General features: G+C 48.2%; 2 protein-coding genes across 4 annotated transcripts in view; both read right to left on the bottom strand.

The window, feature by feature from the left end:
* Window positions 1–6,307, bottom strand: part of CD58 (CD58 molecule) — a 44,153-nt gene extending 37,846 nt beyond the window's left edge. Inside the window, exon 1 of the mRNA XM_082832362.1 lies at window positions 6,199–6,307. Within this exon, the coding sequence (XP_082688488.1) occupies window positions 6,199–6,268 (70 nt within the window). The 5' untranslated portion in view covers window positions 6,269–6,307. The remainder of the gene's footprint in view (window positions 1–6,198) is intronic.
* Window positions 6,308–12,608: 6,301 nt separating this feature from the next.
* Window positions 12,609–18,154, bottom strand: part of IGSF3 (immunoglobulin superfamily member 3) — a gene marked incomplete at both ends in the record, with an annotated part of 94,642 nt that continues 89,096 nt past the window's right edge. For all 3 annotated transcript variants that reach the window (XM_082832585.1, XM_082832586.1, XM_082832587.1), the window contains 2 exons: window positions 12,609–12,859; window positions 14,696–15,172. In XM_082832585.1, coding sequence (XP_082688711.1) covers window positions 12,609–12,859; window positions 14,696–15,172 — 728 coding nt within the window. The remainder of the gene's footprint in view (window positions 12,860–14,695; window positions 15,173–18,154) is intronic.

The raw sequence follows: 18,154 nt of genomic DNA, 5'->3' as shown, positions 1-18,154 counted from the left end.
ACAAGAAAAGCCACCGCAATGAGAAGCCCGTGCACCACAACGAAGAGTAGCCCCCTGCTCTCTGCAACTAGAGAAAGCCCATGAACGGCAACGAAGAGCCAACGCAGCAAAAACTAAATAAATCTATTGAAAAAAAAAAAGGGCCCACAAAACTTTATTTCTAGGGTCCAGCCCTGACTACTTGTACAACTTCATTTCCTATTTACTCTCCAGCACAGTGCCCTCCTCGAAGTTCTTTAAACGGCTGAAGCCTATCTCAAGGTTTTTGCTGCTGTCCTCTCTGTCTGGAATACTACTCTCCCAGATGGTAACCTGGCCTGTTCCATCATTTCCTTTTAAGTCTACACTCAACTGTTACCCTTTTAAAGAGACCCTCCCCTGACCACACTATATAAAATACTAACCACCAGAGAGTGACAATGAAATATCATACCTCCACCCCATGGAGCACTATGAAGCTGTTAAAAAAAAAAAAAAAAAAATGAGGATGATCTCTATGAACTGATATGGAACGATTTTCCAGACATATGGTTAATTGACAAAAACAAGGTACAAAAGAGTACACAGAGTATGTTACCTGTTGTTTAAAAAAGGGAGTTAGAAATAAACATATGTATCTGTTTATAACTGCAAAAAGAAACAAAGATAAAACTGAAACAAATTATATGTTATGGGGGGAGAGGAGGGGGGGAATAGAATTTCTGAGCATATATATATATATATATATATATATATATATATATATTTTTTTTTTTTTTTTTTTTTTGCGGTATGCGGGCCTCTCAGTGTTGTGGCCTCTCCCGTTGTGGAGCACAGGCTCCGGACGCACAGACTCAGCGGCCATGGCTCACGGGCCCAGCCACTCCGAGGCATGTGGGATCTTCCTGCATGTGGGATTTTCCCGGACCGGGGCACAAACCCGTGTCCCCTGCATCATTAGGCGGACTCTCAACCACTGCGCCACCAGGGAAGCCCCTGAGCATACTTTTTTATGGTCATCCCTCAGTATCCACAGGGAATTGGTTCCAGGATCCCAGTGGATACCAAAATCTGAGGATGATCAAATCCTTCATATAAAATGGCATAATATTTGCATATAACCTATGCACATCCTCTCATATACTGTAAATCATCTCCAGATTACTTATAATACCTAATACAATGTAAATGTTATTTAAATAGTTGTCAGAATGTGGCAAATTCAAGTTTTGCTTTCTGGGACTTTCTGGAATTTTTTTTTTCCTGAATATTTTTAATCTGCAGCTGGTTGAATCTGCAAATATGGAAGGCCAGCTGTATATGGTTTTGATTTGAACCATGTTAATAGTTTACATATTTAAAAATTAAATCAAGGTGGGGGAAACCCTAAAACTGAATAGAAAGAGAAACAAATTAATGCAACTATGTATCACTTTGATAACATAACCACACAGAAGAAAAATTCAAATAACTTGAAAATACAGTGTTCTATACATATTTAGTGGGATATATGAAAGAATAAAAAGAACTGCTAAGAAATCTTGAACTGTATTTAGTAAAGTTTGTGCTTGGGAGTAGTATTGGCATAGCAATTATGGAATTAGTTTGTGTTTAATGTAGATTCGGAAAATATACTAATGCTACTAAGAATAGAATTCACGCCATGGGGAAGGGAGGTACTAATATGGAATGGAGGAAAAGGAAAAACTGAATTGTTGGATTAGCTTTTGCAGTAACAAGATAAATGCCTGACTTTGTGAAAACTATTTCCTAGCACTGAAAACTGACAGGGCCTAGAAGCTATGGCTCCAAGAGTCTTGAGCACACCTAGCACCCAGGTCTTAATTTCTAAATACCATCCCCCACTAAAAGGAAAAAAGGAATCTAACGATTCCAAGGCTGAGTCAGGAAAAGAACAAAATGAGTCCAGAACACCCTTCTACACCAGAAAGTAAGGAAAGTGCTCAAAACTGAGGGAAACATGGCAAAAGGACACTGAAACTTGGAAGGGTTCCCACTTGCCAAATACAGAATCACTGAGCATCAAAATGAAAAATGACAGGAATGCCATCTTAAATAATACACGAGTCCTTACTAGTATTAAAAAAAAAAAAAGAAAATTAAAAAGGGAGGTGCAGAAGCTCTTTGTTACTGAAGAATGTCAATAAAGTATAAACAAAATAGGGATACAAAATTGCTATCTACAAACATTTTAGCGGGAAGAATCGCCACTGGGTTGTAAAACATTGGGTGAAAGATTGTTGGAAAACAGGATATTCACACAATCTCAAAGTGTTACTTAATGAATCAGGTATTACAGACATACCCATTTTATTGTGCTTTGCTTTACTGTGCTTTGTAGATATTGTGGTTTTTTTTGTTTTGGGGGTTTTTTTTTGCGGTACGCGGGCCTCTCACTGTTGTGGCCTCTCCCCCTGCGGAGCACAGGCTCCGGACGCGCAGGCTCAGCGGCCATGGCTCACGGGCCCAGCCGCTCCACGGCATGTGGGATCTTCCCGGACCGGGGCACGAACCCGTGTCCCCTGCATCGGCAGGCGGACTCTCAACCACTGCGCCACCAGGGAAGCCCGATATTGTGTTTTTTTACAAATTAAAGTTTTGTGACAACTCTGCACTGTCAGATGGTAGTTAGCATTTTTTAGCAATAAAGTATCTTTTAATTAAGGTATGTACATTTTTTTAGACATAATGCTATGGCACACTTAATAGACTACAGTATAGTATAAACATCACTTTTAAATATACTAGGAAATCAAAAAACTCGTTATGACTGGCTTTATTGCGATATTTCCAGTGGTTTGGAACCGAGCATGCAAAATCTGTACTCACACGCTTGTATTTTCTCCTCTACAATGGAGAAATCTGGTGGACCTCACCTTAACCAAATCATCAACATTAACGTCTCCAATAATGAGACAAATGGACTGCATCTGCAGCCTGATGAGATGCACACCTGTGCGAATTCCTGCCCAGGAATGTTTAAACCAGAATCTAAGCATGTACTTCAACATCGAGGGACATTTTTATAAAAAAAAAAAACAAAAACTAGTCCAGACCCCTTCAAAAAGGGCAATACCGTAAAGTAGAAAAGAGAAAAAGAAAAAAAGAAGCTGGCTTGGGCTTCCCTGGTGGCGCAGTGGTTGAGAGTCCGCCTGCCGATGCAGGGGACATGGGTTCGTGCCCCGGTCCGGGAAGATCCCACATGCCGCGGAGCGGCTGGGCCCATGAGCCATGGCCGCTGAGCCTGCGCGTCCGTAGCCTGTGCTCCGCAACGGGAGAGGCCACAACAGTGAGAGGCCCGCGTACCTCAAAAAAAAAAAAAAAAAGAAGAAGAAGCTGGCAACAGTTTAGATTTTTAGATTTAAGGGGATTAAAGAGGAATGACTACCAAATCTGGTGTGTGATCCAAGATCGGCTTCTGGACCCTATCTGAAAACAGTATTGTATCAAGCTATATTTCCTGACTGTGATAATGGTGCCAGGGCTTAACTGCAAACATATTATTCTTAGAAGACCTATGTTGGAAGTTCCCTGGTGGTCCAGTGGGTAAGACTACTCATTCCCAATGCAGGGGGCCCAGGTTCAATCCCTGGTTGGGGAACTAGATCCTGCACGCGTGCCACCACTAAGACGTGGCACAGCCAAAATAAATAAACAAATATTAAAAAAAAAAAAAAGACCTACGTTGAAATACTTAGGGTTAAATTGTCATAAGAACTGCAATTCTCAAATGATTTAACAACAACAACAAAAAAGTTAACTGGATGGGTGTGGGTGTATATATAGAGATGTAACCCAAATGTGATAAAATGTTAATAAGTGGTGATTCAAGAAGAAAGGTGTGTGAGTGTTCACTTTACTATTTTGGCAACTATTCTAAAGATTTTAAATCTTCCAGAATTTTAGAAAATTAAAAGGAACTATTAACCACTTCCATTTCCCTTGCCTCTGCACTAGTAATCTCTATATTAGTAAATGTTCACCACCACCCAACAACTACATAGTTACTGCTTTATTTCCTTACTGTCTCTCCCCCACTATAATGTAAGCTTCCCAGGGCTGACACATAGTTGATAGTCCATAAGTGCGTGATGAATGGCTGATGCTCACAGTCATCCTATTAAGCAGATATTATCATTATCCTTTCTCTCATGTGAGTGGCGCTCTCTTTAAAGGCAAAGGTGTGGAGGCACACAGAAGTAAGGTAACTTCCAGAAGTTTTAACTGCGAGGAGCGGGGCCAGGTCAGAGGCCAGGCATCTCTCTGGGAGCAGATACTCTTCATCACTGTTAGGCAGCTTTCCCTAGTGAGGTGGGCTTGGCCCCCAAAGGGCTCACTGCAGACCTACACGGTTTCCCTTAGCGCAAAGCCTATTCAGAGAAGGCGATATTCATGCTTGAGGAACGAAATGACGTCTGAATAAATAAATGAATTAGGTGGGAGAAACCAGCTAGTTCAGAGGATCTTCCTAGAGGAGGTGTGGCTTGATGGGTAAACCGGGTTTTCAGTTGAAGAGACAGCATAGAGCAGGCAGTAGTGACCAAAGGTGCATTCTGGGACCGGGGAGAGACCTGTGCCTCTGGAGGAGTTACCTTATCCCTTCAACCTCTGTATATGCCTCTCCCTCCTGCCCATAGCCACCAGCATATGAAACCCTCACAGCTCTTTGGGGTCTGTGATGGTACCTGCCCTGGTCCCCCACCTCCAATTCCTCTCAACTACAATCATTTCTCTTTACTGCTGCCAGATTAATTCTTCCTAAGTGGATGGCTCTGATCCTGTCAGGCCCAGAAAGAGGTCTCCTTCGCCTGCAGAAGAGAATCCCAGCTCCCAAAGAGGACATTCAGGGCTCCCCTAGGGGGCCTCAAGCTCCCGTGGGCACTGCAACTCTCCAGTGACACTGATGACTCCCTACTGCCCAAGGTCACCCTCTACACCCTGCTCTCCTGTCTTTCTTTCCTGGTCTCCTGCTCTTGGAATCTTTTCCCACATCACGGCATGTTCACATACCACCTGTCCTCGGAGGCCAGGTTCAAATACCCTCCCTTCCATGAAGTTTCTGCTTCACAAAAGATATTTGATTTCACAAAAGATGTTGCTGTCTTCCCCCTGCACGCCCACGGCGCTTTACCTCTCTTACAACATTTACTTCTGTGCCTTACACTGTAGGTTCTTTTGAACGTATCTCAACCCCCTCCCCCCATTCCGCAAGCTGTAAGCCACAGATGCATGCACCCCAAAGGCACTCAATAAACGCTGAACGCAGAGTGGAGAGGGGAGGTTCATCAGGGGTGTGGGCTAAGGGGCCGGTGGCAGGAAATTCCAAGAAATGAAGTACTAGTTAAGGGGGTTGTTACTATGCTTCAGGGGTTTGGTTATGACTTAACTAGGGGCCTGTGTGGGGAGAGGTTGCTAAGGGTGGGGAGGTAAAAAATTGGACAAAGATAACTTTCATGGCGCTGTCGTGACGATTTAGCTGAAGAAGCGTGAAAGGGATGAACACAGTCCTAGACACTCACATGTTAGTCCTTTCATGTCCGGAAGGGAGGGGAAAGGGGACCAGCCGACACTCCTTAGGAATTCTGAATTGAGGCCCTCGCCTCCCCGCCGCAGGGCAGTTCTAAACTGCCGCCCTCCGCGCGGGCGCGGGCATACTTGGCTTTGGCCGCAGCGCGCCCACCCCCAGCGCGGAGGCCGGCGCGCGCGCAAAGAGCGCGTTCCTTGGCCAGGGAGGCCAGCCCGAGACAAGCTCCCGCGCTGCGGAAGCAGCGAACCAAGTTCCCCTCAAGTTCTGCGCTACGGCACCTCCGGCTGGAAGCAGTAACTTAGTCACTTGAGTCGCACTGAAAAGGCACCCCTTCCGGAGGAACACGAGCGGGAATCGGGGATCGTGGAGGTTAAGAAGGCTCCCCAGAGGGAGGAAAGAGCCTAGGGGAGGTGAACGAGAAGGAGTCGCGTCCCTCTTTTCCCCAAACAGGCTTCAGAGCCTGCGGTCGACGTTTCCTGCTGACCACCCTAGGGAGACCTGTGGGTGACACGACCAAGTCCCGCGCGCGGGCTGCGTGCCCCACGCCAACCCCACCACCCCACCTTGCAGCGGCCTCGGGCCGCGCCCGTCCACCCGACCCTGGAGCCCTGGGGCCACTGACACCCCGCGCTGCCGGTCCCCGCGGGCTCCCGGGGGAGGCCTCCACTCACCCAACCGGAGCAACAGGCAGACCACTCCGAGGGCCCCCACGGCCCACCCCGCGGCGCTCCCCGCGGCCATAGCGGACGGGCCAGCTTCCGCGACAGGGACCCAGCCGGGCGTCGCCTCGGCCTGCGGGACGGAGAGAGAGCCCGCCCCGCGGTGCGCCCCGCCCCGCGCGTCCCGCCAGGCCCCGGATGACGTCTTGGCGCGCGTTTTCTTCCCCTCCCGAGAACGCCGTCTGGGCCCCGGGTACTTCCTGCTCTTCTGCCGCCCCCCCCCTCCTCTGTGGAGCTCTCCCCCAAAAGTGGCTTGCGTTTTCACACCAGGTTTATCCTCGTTCCTCCCGCACCTCCCGCACTTTTCCTTGGCATTTGGAACGTGATGGAGACGCCCCCATAGCCGGGGGTATCGGACCGTCGCTCCCCGAAAACTGCGCCCCACTCGGCTGGAGGTGACAGCAGAGCTCTGTGCCGGGACAGGGAGGTTCTGAAGCGCTTTATTCCTTCAGCGCTTTCCAGCAGCCGCAGTCGCGCAGCCTCGCTTTTCCTGCCAGTCACTTCGCTACTACGACCCTGGACAAGACAGCTTCCTCAAATATTAAGACAAAAGGAAACGGGCAACATTCTAGACGACTGCTAGACTGTGTGGGGTCCCCTGGTGCGGCCCCAATACCCCTCCCCCAAGTGCCTGCTTCTTATTCAAGTGCAGCCACCTTCTCGTTAAGACGGACCTCACCCCAACACTCCCTCACTGGGAACTGGGATTTCCAGCCTTGGGTTTCTCCTTTCTCCGTTTCCTCTTTGTTTCACTCTTCCTCCATCTCTACTGTGGACTCGCCCTCGCTGCTCACTCCCTCTCCGTTTGGCCTCCCCAAACCTCTCTCCCTCGTGCTGCAGCGGGCGCTTGGAATTCCGCATCTTATTCACTAGTCCTCTCCCCTCAAATCCATCTGATCCCAGACTCAATTACTACTGTATTCCCAGAACCAGCTACTGGCATCAGTCTCCCGGTCAGCCCCCATTCTTTCAGACAGTGGCACCAGAATGATCCCTGCTCAGCCATTGCAGTTGAGGGAACTCTTCGTTACCATGTGAGCAGGAAACTCCTCCCATGAGGGGGACTCTTGAACGGGACTCTCTGACGTCCCAACAAACACCAACATGTTTGCCAGCTGTGAAGCGGTGGAAGTGTGCTTTATTGTTGCTGTCATTACCATCATCCTCAGGTGGGGACCTCCACTCAAGACACTTGAACTGCCCTGTTAGGAATTCATAAATTATTTCTTAGCCATGAAATTGTAAAAGCTGTCTATATCCGTGAAATTTCTGGGACTGATGTTCTGTACCATGAGCTTAGACATTCCCTATCATCTGAAGATATTGGGAACACAAGGCAGGTACAGTGTGTAGCACAACATGTGAGAAGATCAAGTTTCTCCTCTGCTCTGGGCTGGTAAGAACTCGGGCTAACTTGGAAAGGTAAGATGGAATCAGAACTTTAAACACCGGGGAGCCCCTCAAAGTTTCTGAGCTGGGAAGTGATACAACAGCAAACATCTGTTGAGTACTTACTATGAGCCAAGCCCTGTGTTAAGTGCATTACCTGCATTAATTTAATCTTATTGCTGCCCTTGTTTTTACAGATTAGGAAACTGAGGCTCTGAGAAGGTAAATGACTTGCCCAAGGACACAGAGTAAGGTGCAGAACTGGGAGTCCAACCCAGGGTAAGTCCGAAGTACCACTCTTACCCTTTCATACAGGATGGGCAGCTATACTGCTGTTTGGACTGGCCAGCAAAAGCTGTCAGCCCCCTCAAGAGCAGGGCTGAGGAAAGGACTGCCCAGTCACCTGGGCTGGGAAGTGTTCCCCAGGTCATGGTCTCCAGGTATAAGGCAAGGAATGGTTTAGTAGGTCTTCCTCGATTGGCTGCTTCTCTGGCCAACGAATGGTGCCAGCTCTTTCATCAAGAGAAATGCTGTGCTTCCAGCAAACAGTTTTAGAAGCCCTTATATGCCTGGTCTAGCAGACTTCATGAGTCAAAAGTGGCTCAGAAAGGCTGGACCTGCAATGCACTAGGCAGATGGGCCAAACGGCCCTATCCATATACTGAGCACTGGCCACCCAAAGGAGGGCTGGATGTATTTTACATCCTGTGACCAGTGTTGAGAGGTCCAGTTTTATCTGCTCGTCACTGTAAAGAATCATGGACTAGAAGGGAAAAAAGGAGGGCTCGTTCAGTCTGCTTCTGTGGCGTGGATGGGCTGCTGCTCTTCCCAGCATGCCACTCTAGTTCTCTGGCTCTAGTTCTTGCCAAGCTTGGAACTACACCCAAGAAGCTTGGGAATCCTAGAAAGACAGAGCAAAACACTGATTCTAATCCTGCATACGTGAAAATCGTCCTTGCCCCATATGGAAGTGTATATTCACTTCATTTATATCAACCCTGGGCGGATTTGCACCAAGGGTGTGTGTGTGTGGAGGGGTAATCTTTATTCCATAATACTCTGTTTCCCTTTTTAAAATGCTCCCTGGCCAAAAGAGAGCATTTGGAAAAAATTAGGCAAAAATAATACATAAGACTCAACATGGAACCATTCTGGGTACCCAGGAGATAAACAGTCACATTTCAACTCCCGACCAAGCCAGCAGCTGCAAGAAGTTGATAAGGATGCAGCAAATGGGGCTGGGGAGCAGAGGAAAGCACATATTAAAGCCCTTGAAAGGCTTGAGTCTTAAAAAGAAGAAGAAGAAAAGGAAGTACCTCCTTCTGCTTTTTACCTCCATCTAGTTCCTTTTGCATTCTGTGAATTTTAAAGAATTACAGATGGGTTCTGACTAATCACGTGTCGCTGCTATAGCTTTAAACATTCTATTATTCTTCTCAATTTGCAGATGTGGTGAACTCCCCCCAAAACCTCCCAGCATTTGAGTTGTGCAGGGAACAGAGATGGGTGTGTTCCATGGGCTCAGTGCACGGGAATGCGCAGCTCCTGCGCTTTCCTCCATCCTGGAAAAGGCTTGCTGAGCATTTCACTGTCAGGACAATACGACAGAGTCTGAAGAAGAGGGTGTGCTCTTGCTGCCAAGACAAAGGAGAACGCTGTCCCAGGTTCCTGCTCCCCTCCTCTATCAGTCTCCTCTCACTGCATCCTGTCTCTCCACCTCCACCCCACTCCCACCCAAAAGAAAGCTAGATTCTGAACTGGCCTGTCAGGCCTCCAGGCCTGTGTGTTGAGCGGTGCACGACTCGGGCCTTGACAGTCAGGGTGGATGTGTATGTATGTGTGATATACGTACATTTTCAGCAGCTGAGAGTGAAGTGTCTTGAGAAAGGGGTGGTTTTTATCACTTGTACAAAGGTGCCACTTGCACTGGGGGTGAGGCGTGATAATAGAAGCCGCAATTCACAAACCCTGAGTTTAGCAAGCCAAAGTCAGGGGCAGGACTCCAGGCCCCCAGGGCATAGCTCCGTGGACAGAGTGGCTGATTAGCGAGGAGGAAGAAGGACAGTGGACTCTAGTCAATGTAAACAGCCGTATTTTCAACATAATTTACTACAGGTCTCTGAAGTGTATATAAAACATTTTAGTGCAACATCTTACAAATAGTTTTCCTTTAAAAAAACAAAAACAAATCAACAGCTCTCTACATCATGCATGGGTAGTTTGCCTACCCTACCTCTTTTTTTTCTTCTTCAAAAGTTAACGCAGAGAAACCATTGTTTGAAAAGAATATGAAAACTTGCTACAGAAACACCCTAGGGAAAGAGGGTGTGGTCATATCCATGTCCTGGAACGGGCCTAGCACAGTGTCGTTTTTCATCAATGCAACATCGTAGATGTAGATAAGTCAAGAGAGCAGTCGGCAGCTTTCCTCTGCGTGTCTCTCCTGTAGGCAACTTGCAGTGAGGTTTCCCAGCCACCGGAGGCCACCATTATCACTCATCTGACGCCACATTTCCATAGAAATGGCCAAAGAAAGAAGGTCCTGGGGATTTTCATAGAAAGCTGAAAAGCTCACCCTTTGACAGTATCCCCTGGCCCAATAGAAAACGCACAGAAAAAAAAAAAAAGTTATTAAAATACTGGCTTCGGTTTCTTTTTTTCCTTTCAAATCTCCTGCAAGTGCTTCACTTACTTATGTGCAGCACTGGCTTTTCTTTCTTCTGTGAACCAATTCAAACTCAGATCTTCATTAGGCGTCCCAGTTCCAGCCAGCCCTCCGGCATCTTTCCTTTCAGACAGAGGGAATTTACATCGTCTTCTCGAGCTGACTATGAATTAAGGTCCAGCAATTTCCCACTGAAAGCCCACACCCTGAAGTGAAGAAATGGGGCCAAAGACCGCCTTATGTCCTCAACACTGCGCCTGCTGTGTAACCTCTACAGCATTGATGCAGCACAAGAAATGGGGATGCGCCCATGAGGCTTCAGTGGGATTCAGGCGGCCGTGCCTACACAGTCTCACAGGAGAGGACTGGTGTATCTGGGAGGGAGAGAAGGCAGGCTATGCAAGCCCCTCAGAAGACGGTCAGGCAGTTGCCTTGCTTCCCCCTTGGCTATGACACATCAAAGCACCTGCCGAGCACCCAGGCCCCCTGCACACCCGCACACGCCAATGAGGATCAGTACCCACGTGGCCTGGAATCCTATAGCGCTCCCCTGGAGTCTGTTCTGTCCCAGAACAGGGTTTCACACTAATCTCTCTGGTTAGACCTAGTTCCAGAATCCCTGGAGGTTTTTTCCAAAGTGGGAACTCCCTTGGAATTCAAGCTGCAAGTTCATAAGGAAGGGAGATGGAACTTGTGGCCAGCAAAACTTGAGAAAGCCAGGGCAGGAAAACATCTTCATGGAGTGCACAAAAGGAAACACTTGCAACCGATGATGCTCCGGAGCCCGGCATCTTGCCCAGCAAGTGTGAAATAACAGGTGACGCTGGCCTTCGCCAGGCTTTAAGGGGCATTCAAATGATAAGCTGCCACAGCAGTGGACAACCAAATCACCTAAAGCCACAAACAAGAGCCAAGAAAGGGAAAGAGAAAAAATCCACGGACAAAGGCATGTGATCACTTTCTGCTGAGATGAGGTAATCCATAAAGATTACAAAGGGCCGCGTCTGGGCCTCACCTGGGCAGATATTCTTATGGCAGTGAGATGCAGGTCAAACGGCGAAGGAGAGAGACATCCGTATCTTTGAGAAAAATCTAATTGGAAGGAAGAAGGAAAACCTAGTCTTCATATCTCCAGGGAGGTAGTTATTCCTCCCTGTTCTACAGTGGCTGGCTCTGGAAACCCCCCCTCACCGCTGGCTGACTGTCCCAACGTTCACGAACCTTAGCTGTCAGCCAGCCCCCAGTGCCTCCCGACAGTGTATGTGGGGGCTGCTGGGCCCTCTGCAGGCTCACTGGCCATTTTCCCTTAAGAGTTTGGCAAAGCACCTGAAAATAGAAACCCTCCTGCTCGCAATTATCAGTCAGAGACTGCCCTTGCAGAACAGACCAAGCCAACGACCAGCCTTGGTTCCTTTCACTAATCAGTGGCTTTGATCAATCTGAAAGGGCTGCGAAAAGCAGCCCTCTGCCCACTTTAAGTTGCAAAGTATGTGCTGTTTGGAGCTTCTGACTCATTCTCCAACAGAGTCTGCTCATTTTTTGGCAAGGTTGGGATGAAGCCTATTGCCTCCCCAACAGATAGGCTAGGCTGGGCGCTATCTACTCCTAGTGGGGTTATGCAGGATTTATCTTGTACATACAGTTCTTTGAAGCAAAATTCAATGCTTTCATCTTGACTACAAAGTGGTTCCAACAGCTCCAGCTGAGGGAAAATATAAGATACAAATTGGGCCCACACTACACATAATTTTCAAGTCTCGTTAAGGAAGTAAAAACTGTTTGGGTATATTTTGATCCATGGGTGGCATTTTCAAGTGTGCAAAAATGAAAAAAAGTCTTGGAAGAGATTCCTTTGCGCTATAAAGTTCGTCCTTCCTGCTGCCATCAGTCGTATTTAAGGGTAATTTGTCCACAACATGACGGAATCCAAAAAGCGTAAACCAAAGGGATTGAAAAAGCGTCCCTTACAAAGAATAAGAACCCCTGTAACATCTATATCTGAGAATGCTATATAAACCAGTGAGTAGACGTGGCACCGGGAGCTACTCACCACATTACCGAAAACAGAAACAAGCAACCTAATTCGGCAGGATGGCGCCACCTGCTCGAAAATAGCTATAACCAACCAAGGCTGCCACCTGGAGGCGGTCCGCCTCTGGCTGAGCGGCGACTCCGAACGCTTCGCAAGTCCGACCGCGTTCCGTGGGAGCGCCCCAGAGGTCGGGTGCTGTCCGCTGTCTGATCGCAGAGCAAGAGGCAGTGGGGAGAGCCTCAGCTCCTCTGTGGCTTATGACCGCCAGGGGTCCCCTTAGTCTATGGCTCCTGGGTGGATACTGAGCACAGGGGGCTCCAGGCAAGTGGGGGAGTAGTTGAGGTGTGGTTCCTTGATCCACAACAGGGGCACCCCATTCTTCCCGTCGGAGTTCTTGCTGGAGTTCCGGCTCTTGAAGCGCACCAGCAGGATGGTGATGATAAGGATGCCAAAGATAGGGAAAGGGTAGAAGAAGACGAAGTAGAAGAGCGCGTCGTTGGAGCAGATGATGGACTGCAGGGTGGAACCTGAAAAGGACCGAGAGGGTGACAGGACAATGAGGGCTGAGAACCTGGACTCTCACTCACTCCTGAAGACCCCACCCAACTGCATGGATGCAACTTGGCAGGACTCCTGCATCCACCCTGTCTTTCCCCTCCTGCCACTACTGGAGGGCAGACTACCCTGGTATTCTTGTTTGCACAACCGCATCTCTTCCAACACAGCTGGAAGTTCAAACAAAGCCATGCCTCCATTTCCCACTAGGAGTCAGTTGTATTGCTTGGAAAGCCACACAAGAAAGTGTAATTTATTGATTGTGAACTCAACCGTATCTGGGGTGGTGAAGATGCTGAATCCACTTCAGCCTGAACCTCCTTCCTGGGTGTATTTTACGTGTCCCTTTGCACTTAGCTCTGCTGCCAATGTGCTTCTTTGGAACAGAACACATTCTCTACCCACCAGCTTCTGAGAGCAGTTTTACCAGAAATGATGCTCACTTGATTAATGTTATCAATTAAAAAGTCATTATGGACCACTTACAAATGTCTGCAGTGTATCTGTGGCTGCACAGAACACAGTGTTAGTTATTCCTGGATACGGAGGAGAATGAAACCTCACACCCCTGACCTCATCAAGGACTGCTGCTCTGTGACAGGAGCCTGGGCTCTGGGAGGCTGCATTTTCTCTGTAAAATAAGGCTGCTGGATGATCCCTGTGTGCTATGAAGTTTCCTAAGTTTGGACAGCCACCGTGGGCTGAAAAAAATGTGGTCTAAACACCTTCCCTTGTACTTTTGGACAGTGGGTTATTCAGCAGATCGTTAGGGGGTCTAAGTATGATTTAGGGTTTTTTGGGGGGGTTTTTGGGGCTTTCCTTTCTACCGCACAGCTGTTGCTCATCAGTATTATTAAGAAAATTTAAGGCACACTTACACTTACTAGATTTCCAAGGTCTATGAGACTGGTGATATCAAACACTTTTGACCAACGAAATCTCAATTTCATAAGGTTCTATTTAATAAACAGGAGGTTATCAAAGAAAAGAAAAAGCTGACAAAACTGAAAATGATCTGATAAAATGTTGTGATTGAGAAGAAGTTGAAATTTTTAGCCGATTTTTAATTTCTGTATCATAGGCTAATTCTACTATAACAAACACCATTTTCAGTCTGCTAAATTCCACATTTTGACAGAAGGCCAACCAAAAGAGCTCCTCGTTAGAGCTAATAATTCAGGTCAGCAAGAATTTCCTCCAGTCTCTGTTCATGCGTCCCTCGGTATTATAAAAACATTGGGTTCTGGATCATTCTGTAGCAATAGCTGTTGGCTAACAGAGCTGCTGCTGAGCTCTTTCCAGATGCTCTGTAACACCACTGCCCTTCTAGGCTGCTCTTCCCAACTAACCATGCAAAATCCACCTAATCCTCCAAGTTACCCTCCGAAATAAAAATGACTCAGGAACTTGAGAAAAAGGGAGAGTGGCAGTGAGGTACTCAGACTTCATTTTATTTTTTCTTCCTCTTCTGCTGCTGATTTGCTAAGAAGAGACTAAGCTGGATATTCTAACGAGTTAACAAGGTAACATCTAACAATACGCTTGTATAATGAAATCCAACGAAAATTGAATCTGGTGGAGCATCAAGCTTATTATAAAGATCATCACTTCAATTATCACTTTAATTCCTCTCTCTATTTTTCCCAAGGGCAATCAAGGGTCAGTTATATGAACTGGTTGTCAAATCCTAAATGCCCACAACAGGCAAGAAAACTGCTTAGTAGTCCACCATCAAGCTCTGATTTTATCTTCCGGACAGCTGGAATCAACAGTGACACCCCCCCACCCTGAAAACTGGAAAAACTCACTTGTGTCCAGAACCCGGATGCCGATGGGGGCGGACTCTTCCTCCGTCAGCCGGTACCATTCCTTCTGAGGGCTGGGCAGCCACTCCTCCACGCGGCAGGAGTAGTTGCCCGTGTCCCGAGGGCTTGCCTGCAGCACTGTGAGCCGGTAGAGTAGCGGGGAGAGCCTCTGGAAGCGAAGCCTGCCCTCCCAGGGGCTGCCCTCTGGGCCAAAGACAGCGTCTGGGCCCACGCTCAGCAGGGCCGTCCGCTCTGTGGGGTCCTCTTCCTCCTCTTCTTCCCCCTCCTCCCCTTCCTCCTCCCCATCTTCCAGGCCAGGGCTGCCCCTTTTCCCTCCAGCTTTAGTCCTCAGGGAGTACCAGGCCACAGCGAAGCGGGAGTCCTGGCTGGAGCGAGACACGATGCTACAGTCTAGCTGGAAAGCCGCCTTCTCGGACACCGTGGCATTGGGGACCACCGTGTCCACCTGCAGGGCGGCATCTGGGGGAGATAAGGCTGTTTTAATTTCTGTTCAAAACAACCTAAATGTCCACCACTAAATATGTTCTAGTAATATGCAAGAGGATTCTACGTATCCACTGAAAGGAACAAGGGGGCGTTGTGTGCAGAGAGGTGGAAGGAGATTCAAGAAAAATTGTGAGAGTACAGCACACTGTGTACTCTACGCATCATCGAGTGGAAGAAAAGAGAAAATAAGTTTTATACTGACATAAGAATCTGTTTATATTTGCATGGAACATCTGGAAGAATGCACAAGGAGCTGGTAACATGGATGCTTACAGGAATCCAGGGAGGGAGGGACACTTATTTTCACCGTAACCCCTTGCAGTGGGGTTGAATAGTGTCCCCCCAAATTCATGTCCACCTGGACCCTCCGAATTTCCTTAACTGGAAATAGGGTCTTTGCAGATGTAATTAGTTAAGATGCACTCATATACTGATTCGGGGCAGGCCTGGATATAAGAAGAGGAGAGGACACAGAGAGACACACAGAGAGAAGGACACGGGAAGGCAGAGGCAGAGACTGGAGTGATGCAGCCACAAGCCAGGGAACACGGGGCCGTGAGAAGCTGCAAGAGGCGAGGAAGGACCCCTCCCTAGAACCTTCAGGGGAGCAGGGCCCTGATGACACCTTGATTTCACACTTCTAGCCTCCAGATCTGAGAGAGAATAGATTTCCGTTGTTTGAAGCTACAATGCTTGCGCTAATCTGTTATGGCAGCCCTTGGAAATGAACTCACCCCATCAGCAGCTTTTGTATTGAAACCGGGTGCACGTAGATTATTGCCTACACCACAGGGAACCAACCCAAGCAGGTAAAACTTCTCCAAGGATTGAAGCTAAACAAAAGACAATAAACCTGAAAGGGCCCCTCACCCTGAGTATGGACCCCCAGGAGGATAACACAGACAGTGTCCTGACAGAGGTGGGAGATGCAGACTAGCCGCGGAGAGACACCAGAGCAGGTAAAGCACACCCCACAGACACCACCGGGCAGCTGTATCTGTTTCTTTCTTTCGCGCGTTTTGGCTCACTGGGGTAGGTTCTAAACAAGTAATTCACTCCCTACCTCCTAAAAGGCCTCCCTTTGGCTCTGTTTGTGAAATGCTCATGAAAGATGCCAATGTGGCATCAACGAAAGCAGAGAGACCAAATCGGATTCTACTTGGACGACAACCAAACGGGAGCATTTCCCAAGTACCGTCCTGGGCTTTCAATGAAGTGGCTGAATCGGCGTGCCAGTGAACACAAAGCTGGTTACCACTGCTTCCGTGGGGCTCTGACAAGCCCCTCCCCACCCCCCTCAGCACATCTGGAACCTTGTGTGCACCGCTGGACACAAAAGCTTAGGAGCCAGCTATAGGTGGCAGGCACGGTGCCTCAGCCCAGCTCTCACCGGGGCTGGGGAGAGATGCTGGAGGGCGGAAAGCGGCAGGACGGGCAATCAGTTTACAGGTGACTCAAACTCCCTCACTCATCGCCTTATCCCTCCAGGGAGCAAGGCAGACGTGCCCACAGAGAGAGATGCTGTGCAGTGAGGCAATGGACCCATCATGGCAAGGTGGTCAGGGACCGTGGGACATTCAGTTCCCCAGAAGGGCCTCTTCCCATCTACTCTCTCTTTGCTGTCTTCTTGTCTAAAGCTCACAATTTTTCGGGGCCCCTTCAAGTGTCCTGTCTCTGTGAATGACTCAAGTTTTGGGCTTCCCGTGTCTGTCCCCTTCTAGAAGAGGCCAGAGTATCTCCCTGGTCAGCCTTTGACACTCTTTCCTTCCTTTTCCGTGTGTAAGCTACAAGAAAAAAGTTCGTCCCTGCCCCTCCCCGAGGCCATGCTGATGCTCCCATGCTGTGACCTGGACCAGTGACTCTGGGCTGTGGGTGAGGAATGTGGTTCTCTCTCCACCCCAGTGAGCCAAACACAACTACTCATCTACTCAGCTACAATCTCACCCAGGGTAGTCCTTCAGTTTGTATATTTCATACTACGGTCGCCCCTAAGCAATGCAAGGCGATTCTTAACCCAACTTTTAGAGCTCTTTTATTTCAAGTCTTCTGTATGTTCAACTTCTATCTCAGAAAAAAAGCTTTGAGGTACATCTACATAATGAATGTTATGCAACCAGTATAAATGGTGGTCATGAAATGCTTTCAATGACATGGGGAAAGGCTCACAAAAGAATGCTGAGTGGGGGAAAAAAAAATCACATAAAACAATAAGATCCTGACTTCGTTTAGAAAGAGAGAGAGAGGGAGAGAGACAGAGGGAATATGAAGATATGTAGGTAGTGAGATTACACATAACTTTTTGTTTTTTTTGGCTGTAGGGCATGGGGGATCTCAGTTCCTCGACCAGGGATTGAACCCGTGCCCCCTGCACTGGAAGCACGGAGTCTTAACCACTGGACCACCAGGGAAGTCCCCACAGATAAATTTTCTTTTCAAAACTATATTTTTCTGTTTTCCAAATGCTTTGTTATTAGCAATGATCACCTTATATAATCAGGGAAGAAAGGAAGGAAGGAAGGAAGGGAGGGAAGGAGGGAGGGAGGGAGGAAGGCTACTCAACTGACTGAACACAAGGCAGCCTCAGGGCTGCAGACTTAGGGGTCACATTGTGAGCACACAGTGGGGAGGGAGGGAACCTTGGGCGACCACCCAGTCTGCTCAAAGTACTGGCTGTGCGACATTTCTCTTCAGGCTTCAGTTCCCTCGACAGTAAAACCTACCACTTGGGGCTGTGGTGAAGACTGAACATAAACAGCCTCACTGTGGCTGGGGCGCAGCTGGCTGCCTCCTCCCACGCTGCCTGGGGCCTCAGTGTGCGGATCTCCATAATGGGTGGGAGGTGGAAGAGGAGACTGCTCAGCTGCTGTGTTTACCATTTACCTTTGGGAAAAGACACGCAGCAGCTTCTAAGCAAGGGGGACGGGGGAAAGAAAGCTCATGGGAAATATGAGTGAC

This window comes from Leucopleurus acutus (assembly GCF_964270905.1).
Source record: "Leucopleurus acutus genome assembly, chromosome: 2".
NCBI lineage: Eukaryota > Metazoa > Chordata > Mammalia > Artiodactyla > Delphinidae > Leucopleurus > Leucopleurus acutus.
This window is presented reverse-complemented; position numbering and strand designations above follow the sequence as displayed.